Source organism: Salvia hispanica, chromosome 4, assembly GCF_023119035.1.
Source record: "Salvia hispanica cultivar TCC Black 2014 chromosome 4, UniMelb_Shisp_WGS_1.0, whole genome shotgun sequence".
Taxonomy (NCBI): Eukaryota; Viridiplantae; Streptophyta; class Magnoliopsida; order Lamiales; family Lamiaceae; genus Salvia; species Salvia hispanica.
The window spans coordinates 33,116,247-33,125,465 of NC_062968.1; the positions used below are offsets into that span (position 1 = coordinate 33,116,247).

The 9,219-nt window shown below is 36.2% G+C and overlaps 1 protein-coding gene and 1 long non-coding RNA gene across 3 annotated transcripts; one reads left to right on the plus strand and one right to left on the minus strand.

Moving 5' to 3' along the window:
* Positions 1–1,372: 1,372 nt before the first annotated feature.
* Positions 1,373–4,196, minus strand: LOC125219426 (probable protein phosphatase 2C 4). Its single transcript, XM_048121401.1, has 4 exons — positions 2,599–4,196; positions 2,395–2,508; positions 1,827–2,091; positions 1,373–1,723 (listed from the first exon to the last, which is right to left on the minus strand). The coding sequence occupies exons 1-4, from the start codon at positions 4,018–4,020 to the stop codon at positions 1,608–1,610; spliced, it is 1,917 nt and encodes a 638-aa protein (XP_047977358.1). The 5' UTR covers positions 4,021–4,196; the 3' UTR covers positions 1,373–1,607.
* Positions 4,197–7,720: 3,524 nt separating this feature from the next.
* LOC125223838 lies at positions 7,721–9,219 on the plus strand. 2 transcript variants are annotated; one of them, XR_007176790.1, is made up of 3 exons: positions 7,731–8,201; positions 8,278–8,367; positions 8,714–9,219. It is a non-coding gene; the product is annotated as an uncharacterized LOC125223838 (long non-coding RNA). The 2 variants fall into 2 exon arrangements; XR_007176789.1 differs by having other exon boundaries at positions 7,721–8,201; positions 8,278–9,219.

Consider the following 9,219-nt stretch of genomic DNA (forward strand, 5'->3'; position numbering starts at 1 on the left):
GTATATTATTTTATGAAACCCTTCTACGCAATTATTGTGATGTGAGATTAAATTATATGCTCTTTTTTCCATGATTTTTATAACAGAAAAATGTTAATATGGGTTGACTTATTAGCTTATTAGCTGGTGGCCATGAAGCTTTTGAACTAAGTTAACATATTAAGAAATCGAATTTAGTGGAAGGTGTTGCTATTCATTTATGAGTGGTTGTCGAACACCAAAATTATGTCATTGGTATGAATTTGAGCTAACATTCGATGTTCTTGAAAGGATTTCATAATATAATAGAAAGAACTATCTCCCTAGGAAATCTTTCTGTCCAACCCTAAACATTCGAACACTATCTATATTCTGCAAGCATGCAATATCCCATCAATAAAGAATCTATATAAATCTCAAGAGTGTTAATATATGTTCAATATAAAGTAAAATCTCTTGAACAATGATCTATGTTGAGAAATAGTGTTATATTTCAAGGACTACTTTTTTTCTCAGTTCATCAATTTGGCTTCATAAAACCACCACTTTTAATTATCTACTATACTTTTCTAATTTATTTCGTAAATGTATCTCGTTAATAAATGTTTTAAAACGACTGAATATACATATCTACCCTTATGTAATAATATGGAAAAATTAACCTTTTCAAATTATAAAACGGACAATTTACTAAGAAAATGATATTATTAATGATAAAATTGGTTTATACTAAATCGATGAAAGTTCAAATTAAAAAATAGTGTTTGTACATATGCAATTCTAAAAATATCTTTATTTTAAGCTATTAGACCTAAAATGATATACAACCATCAACAGCCCCCACAATCGATGCTGACACTACAGACCAAACTTTTGATTAATTATAATAAAAGTCACGAGATGTCAGAGATACCAAAACCACAAGCAATTGTCCCAAATATTTAATAAGTTGCATAGTTCATACTACTACTTTTCATAAATCTATATTTAAATAATACTTATTCGGCACCCATTTGCATTAATCATGAACCTACCGCATTTTGTTCATGCACCATCCATCCAACAAATCATGGATTATAATTATATAATGCATCATACTATTTCGTTGTTTAGTTGGAAGTCAACTATCTAATTTGAGTGTGGAGTTGTGGTTTTGTTTATTTCTTCTAGAAAAACCCGTCCTCACTAATTACTACTTTCATACTACTCCAAATTATATTTTGAGTACTAGGTTTCTATCTAATCCATAAATCTATAAATAGTTTTGCTTACAACTTTTAATTTTTGATTTTAAGATTTACACTATCGTGAATTGTTCTCTATTCCTAAGCAAACACTATTGAGAGAGATAAAAGAGAGAATAATAGTAACTTAATAAGTAGTACGATTAGAATAAGCAAAGAACAAAAGAATTAGTATTAGAGCTCAATGGCGCTGAAATATGGCACATCTTGATCAAGAATGTTACTTTCAAGATAGCACCATAACTTACAAAATTCCCAACTTTATACACATAATTTTACACACACTGGTAGGTATTTCCACCCTCAAAAACAACTCTCCAATACTGTAAAAACTTTTCTATGCACTTTTTCCTAATCTGTATCTCTATATTTTACTAACACTACTTACACCGACGATCGCCATATCCTCCCTTCGAAGGAGATGATGATAATAGAGACATCGTCGTGGTACCTCCTTCTATCGCCTTGTCTGATATCAAGAAGCTCATGGAACTCCATACCTGCAATGGTTCCACAACGGTTAGATATTGGGACAAAAAATTCACTAGCGTGCTTTCAATAGATGTTTCTTTTGCGCGTTTTTCTTATAGAGACGAGACATACCAGCTTTCTTGGCTGCACGAAACAGGACTTCCTCGACAAGGTGTTGAGCCGGATCCCCCTCTGGGAACATTGCCATGAATGTTTCAACCTCTGAGACAGCCTCTTGATTGGTGAAGTATTGGTAGAGGCCATCGGAAGATAGGATCAAGAACTTGTCTTTCGCCTCTAGCTTGTGGTGGCAGAGAGAAGGTGAGCATATGATGTACGGTGAGGTTCCAACATAGTCGATCCTAAACATCTCTAGAAGTGCATTGTTCCATTTTGGCTGCCGGATCAAGAGAAAGCATGATCAGTATTTTAACCAACGGCTTAGGTTTTCGTTCATGATTGCATTACAGAAACATAAGTCCAAGCCCGATTTCAAATTCAAGAAGCAATCTACATATGGATAAGGCTAGCCAGTCTAATAAAGCTTCAAGACACTCACACAAGTTTGAAATAGAAAGTCTGTTCATCTATTTTGAATGCCAACTAGGCGTTTTCGTTACTTTTTAGATCAAATGCATCAACATAAACATGATATAAGCTGCAAGAAGCATTTAACAAGAAAAAAAGGTGAGAATTTTACATGTTTCAAAAAACCAGCTCCAAATGCCCTTGTCACCTTCAAGGAACCTTTCACTCTATCATTGATGACTGCAGCCGGATCATCAGGATGCGCATTTCTTATCCTCCTCACCTCCTGTATCAACAACAAAAACACGAAACTCAGCACACGAAACACCAACAAAGGCCAAAAGTCCAACCATGATTAGAAAAAACAAGAATCTACCTCTTTAACACAAGTGCCATGATCCATTGTGAGCTGACAAGAACTCAAATGGTGCACATTCTCATACTCATAGCCATAGAGCACCTCCTCACTATCCTTCCTCCCCCTCCCAACACCACAACCATCCTCGTCTCTCTGAGCCAACACCGCCCTACTATCCCCCACATTCATCACATAAACATCGTCTCCCTTCATCACCATCACAAGCACACAAGACCCCATCAAGGCCAGCTCCGGATTCTCCAACAGCATCATATCTGATATCTCCAAATACGAGGCCTCCGTCCTCCTCAACCCCTCAGACAAGGCCTTCAACACCCCCAAATGGTTCACAGGCGCCATGTCCGAACCTGCAATTCCATCCGGCCCTAAATTGCTCAACTTCTCCCTCAACTTCCTGTCAAGATCCACCCTTTCCTTACTGTCCAAGCTCTTGGACATGAATGAAGCACTATTCACTGTATTTTCGCAAGAATTGGCCTTGTCACTCCACAGCAAACCCTTGAGCTCTTTAGACACATTTGAGTAAAGATTGTTCAAGAGGAAATCAGTTGCATCAGGGCCATTGAATCCATCATAGATGCCTACAAAAACCCATCCATGCTCCTCAGAGATGACAACATGAACCCTATCCTCCCCTGCTTTCCCCTGCGCCCACTGCAAATTTTGGCTACCAAAAGACTCATCCCCAACGTCGTCGTTTTCATCAATCAAGCTCATATCTGTGCTCAAATTGTGGCTTGTGATCGTGCTGCTGTTCCCGCTGTTACTACTACTTGTTTGAATGTGATTTTGGGGCTCTATATTTTGATGATGGTGACTTTCCTGATTGTGATTTCTTCTCAATTCCTTAGAGAAACCCCTGATTGATTTGGATACAATTCTCTTGAAATTCTTGATTAAAGCCCATTTATTGGATTTGGGCTTGTACCTCTGCAGCTGCTGATCGTACTGATTCTCCAAGGGGCCGGAGATGAAGCTCCTCTCGATCGGGCCGGAGAGGAATCCGCGCTCAATTTGGCCGGAAATTGGGCCGGAGTTTCTGAGGATCGGGCCGGATTTAACGGTGGCGGTTGAGTTTCTGGGGATTGGCTGGAGCGGGATAGAGGAGAAGAAATTGGAGCTCTCAAAGGCGGAAGCTTTGTCGATTGAGTCAGAAGCGGCGGCGTAGGCGGTGGAGAGAGGGGTGTAGGTGTTGGCGGAGATGGAAGCGCCGGAGATGGTGCGATACACCGTCGTCGTTTGCGAGGCTGGTGGGTCGTCCAAAGATTGGATTTTGTGAAGAGGGTCGGGCGGGATGTAGCAGAAGGAGTGGCCCAGCCCCTCGTCCAGCGGCTCCGAGAGGCACAGCGCCACGTCGTTGCGCCGCCGTGAAATATCTCCCGCGAAGCACGGAGTTAGCTTTCCGATTCCGTTTCCCATTTCTGCTAGTAGGAAGAGAAACTATGGATAATTGGAAATGTTCAATTCTTAATTTGCTTTCTCTAAGAGAGAGAGAGAGATGGGTTTGAAGTTGAGAGAGTTCACGTTTGGTGATGGAGTTGAAGAAGAGAGAGAGAGAGTTGACTTGAAAAGGGTGACGGAAGTTGAGAATAAAAATTTAGATTTGTTATTAAATTGTAGGCGTTTTGGTTTTGGTGGGCTGAAGGCGTTGACTCTTAGTTATCAAATAGATTTGTATCTATAGGTGTATGTATGTGTATGTGTGTATTTTCCTTTTACTAGTGCGTGTGGGGTTTGAAGGGAATTTATTGGATAATAGTAGCCAACGGTTGAAGAATGTGATACGGATGAAATGCATTAATACTAGTAGTACTTCTTTAGAAAGATTAGTAAATGCTACTAGCATATACTCCATCTTCCATAATAATAGAGTCATTTTATCATTTTAGTATATTCCATAGTAATAGAGTTATTTTCATTTTAGTAAAAGTCAACACATTTTTCACACCTGTTTTACTCTCTCTTACTTTATTTTCTCTACCTTTTTCATTTTCCACTTTATTCTCTCTTTACTTAACTCACCTAACACAATATTTCTTAATCTCCGTACCGAAAAGAATTGCTTCCATTACTATGGAATGGAGGGAGTAGTTGTTTGGAGAGATTAGTAATAATGGATTAGTAAATGCAATGGATTAGTAATAGTGAATTAAGGTGGCAAATCATGCATGTTGGGTTGCTATTGGGCTAATTCGATAACGATTCAATCAAACAAGGTTTTATTTGAAGTTTATTTGTTAAAGAAACTCTCTAACCCTAGTACAAATCCGACTTGCTACATTCAAATATAGGGGTTCTTGGATAACTGAGAACCAAAAAATAAGGTTAAGGTTAAGGTTAAGGTTAAGGTTCAGTTTCGATTTGTGGGTTTAGGTTTAGGCGATTCTCTGTTTTAACTGAGAACCGAAGAACTAGTTAGTGGGTTTAATTTTAAATTTTTCATATATTCATTTTAATTTCAAAAAATTGTAAAAAATAAAAAGTTAAAACCTACCTCTTTCTAAAGAATTGTCGCTGCACACAATGCTTCTCTCTCTCAAGTCTCAACTTATCTCTCCCGTTCACGCTGGTCTCTCCCATCGCCCATGGCACTGCTCTCTCCTACAAGTCGACGACTAGGTTGCTGCTCCGACTCCCCACGTCGCTGCTATTTCCAATGAGGCCACGACCAGGCTGCTGCTCTGACTCTCCGTGCCGCTACTCTCTCCGACGAGTGGCTTCGAAGTTCGAAGGTATGTACAAGAAATTGTAATAGCGATAGCACATATTTTTTTAAATGTCTTTCACTTGATGTTAGTTCCTTCGGTGGAACCGAAGAACCTGTCAGATAGGACTGATTGGAACCAAACCGACTTAGGGTTCGGTTTCAGTTTTGGAATTCAAAAAAAATGTCGGTTAATTGACTAATTGGTTCGATTTCAAACAAACCGATTGGATCCCCATCCCTATTCAAATCTGAACCTGACCTGAACAAGACACGAACCCGTTAATGACACAATATAATAAGTATAAGTTGACACGACACGATAACAACTTAATAACGACTCAAACCTAATATTACATTACTAAACATGATTTTTAAACCTGGCTTATAGAATAAAAACCTATATACACTATAAACCTAAAGAATAAAACTAAAATATAGAGTAGTACTTTATTAAAAATAAGTAAAATAATATATATAGGTACTTTTTAATAGGCCATTTCAACTCAATTCAAAATTATTGAATTTCTAACGTGTCAATCTAATAAGGATACAAAGCCAATAAGGCTTGTCTAAACTAATTTATTGCGTACATGTTTGTGTTGGATTTTCGTGTTGTGACGAAAATCACTAGCCCTAAGTTCATATGTCCTTAAACAATAGTTTGTTTTTACATTATGGTGTGACCCACAAAATGAATCCACTTCCATTTTGGTAACTTTTCTTTCTTACGAGGCGGACTTCATTCTTATCAACAATACTTCGATCATTTTTTATTTCTATTATTCCTATTTACTAATTTTTGCATTAAATCCTAAACCGTCACTAAAATCTCATTTTTATGGGACCGATGCGGTACTTATCAGTTAACGTGATTATTTTTCATAAGATGTTTTTGTAGTATTAGTATTACTACTACTCCGAGATTATATGTTGGTTTAAGTTTTGATTCCGAGATTATTATTATGGAGTAATTTGTTGGACGAATATAATCTAAGGTTGAAAACGAGAATTATGGATATTGATCAAGGTTATCTAATTAGTATTATGTATGTTGAGAATCGAATAATTTAATTTGATTTACTCTGTAATTTTGTAGTACTCCTATTATTTTGGCGTCTGGTTCTGAATTAAATTTGGTTTGCATAAAAGAAGAAGATAATTGGTTAATGCAAAGTCAAAATGCTCCACTTGTGAATGGTGATATTATAATTTTGGAAATATAAAGGTGGAATGCTGATTTGGATGTCATAATGCCTATAATTCAATGTGGCCTTTCATTTTCAATTTTATCAATTTCATTATGGCTCTGCTCTATTGCCCAACATCATCAATCATCATCACACGCATAGTATATACATTAGATATATGTGAGTGTAACTTAAATCAAAATCAATAAATATAATGATTAAATAAGTTGACAAATATTTAAGTCATACGTTGCTATTCAGCGTTGGTGCATGCTAAGTGCTAACCTCTTTTTAATTATTGTCATCAAAATTTGTTAATGAATTTTAAGAAAGGTACATATACGCATCTAATAGGGAGGATTGAGGAAATCTGTATAAATGTGGATATCTAAGAAAATGTCTCATTTTATATTATTATAATATCAAGAAATGTTTACAAAATAAAACTAAATTTTTATCGATTAATCCTTATTTAAAAATGTAGATTCAAATTTAATTTGTTCCCTTATTAATAAATAAATAAAATAACTATTACCCTGCCTTTTGCAATTTATCACCATGCGCGTGTGTATATATAGTTGTATTTTGTCATTTTGAAAATTTTCAAAGGTTCTAAAATTGTTTGACTTCAAATTCCGACCAATTTAATTAATTCAAAGAGACAATGCTTAGCCAAATTCTAGAATACACCCTTTTCCAGCCTTACTTGTAACTGAAATATGAAGTTTCGTTATTAGTCAAGTTGTCTTTTCATTGTGAAGAAGTAGTATATATATGTGGTAAACTGGTAATTAATATAACCCACTTAGTTTAAAGAAATAATTAATTAATTAACATAAAGTAAAAGGTAACATAATCCTCCTTTGCATATATTATTATGTTCCCCTATTTCCATGTACCACTTACAAACATATTCACAACATGGTTAAGTTAGATCAAATGATTCAAATCACATATGTAATAAACCTTGTTCAAATATTTAGTGATTGTCTATATTATGATATGCGGCTATGTTAGGTTTAACTCGATCTTTTTAATAGTATATTATTTTCATTATTACATAAATCAAAAACTGCTACATGGAATGAGGGCTCCGTGTCTGATACGTGTTTGATGAATAAATGATAACTTAAATTTGTGGCATTGAAAAGTCAGCCACTTCAATTGGTTTTATATTTTGAAAATTTAAAACATATACTAAAAATAGCTCTTCATTTTTTTATTTTTCATTTTAATCATCAGTGCTCATCTAAACATTTTCTTATACGTTCTGCCGTTCTGGGCCCAAATTACTATTGAAAGTTGTGGAGTTTTTTCAGTGTCAACGTTATCGGAGTTATTATGATAAGGGCTCGTTTGATTGCCCTGATAGGGTAAGATAAGCCCTCCTATCTAGGGCTTATCTCGTTTGTGATTGCCCTGACAGTAATGCACGACGACCCGGGATACAACCCCAACCCGAGAGAAATTAAGATACCACGCAATGTTTCCTGTATATGCGTATCAGGGTCTTCCCCCCTGATAAGCTTGTATGCTATCGATCCTGATAGTTGGAATTGCACTGATTGCCTAAAAAACCCCTTTCCCTCTCGTGAATTCAAAGTTGTAGGAATAAATTTTATGAGCGGTCGAGGATATATGCGGCGGAAATTTTAATCGACTGATAATCGTGTTCACCGATTCCTTCATCCGCCCCATTCCAGTTTGTAAGTCTTAATTTTTTTTTTCCAATTTTGGATGATAATTACCGGCTTGCCGGTATTAACCACCATAATTTCGCAGCGGCTCCAAATTTGCTGTTTGCGCATTATACAATTGGGTATCTCTAATTTCACGCAGTTGTCGATGGCTAATGAAGAAAGTTCCCGAACGGTATGCTAAAACTTTGCAACAGAATCAAGTGTCCACTGATTGCAATTGAAATTGTCGATTGACCAATTTCACTTGCCTATTGCACATATTCATGATTGAATTATTTCAATTGTCGATTTCCATTGAATTTGATAGTTAAATTTGGTTAAAGTCAGTGAATTAGATTGTTAAATTTGACTCCTTAAAAGTATGGGTCTAATTCAGGATTGATTTAATTGAACACGTCTTTGTAGTTGAGGTTTTGGTTTTGGTTTTGTTTTGGTTTTTGTTGCTGAGTTACTACATTAGGTTTTGAGCTATTTTCAAATTGGATTGTGAGGTATCTGCATATGGAATGCATTTTCAGGTTGCATGTCCGAATAATGACTTGACAACCGTGTTGCTCTTGCTTGAGGAAATAATTCGGAACTACCAAACTAACTTGTTACACATCTCGTTTATGATCACAATGTTATGCCCACAAAACCGCAAGCGTAAACGTTGGGATCGTCTAGGTCAGTCTGTGGTTTTAGACTCTATTCCGGCTCATGTTCGTCATCTGGATAGACTATTTCGAGAATCAGATAGGACATGTGTGTATAACTTAAGAATGGACAAAAACCATCATACATTGTGGCTTGAAACAAGGGCGTTGTATGCAATTACATACCTGATGTCTTATAATTTAGTGGTAAAAAGTTTCCCAGTTGAATTTGCAGAATTGTGTTTGTGTTGCAGCATTTAGCCTTCCTCGGCGAAGAGCAAAAAAGACTGGCGCGAGAATAAAAATTTGGGCGCCTTTTATGATTTGTTATGGATGGTGTTAGGTTTTGAAGGACAAAATTGGATATATACAAATTGTATGAGGGCAAA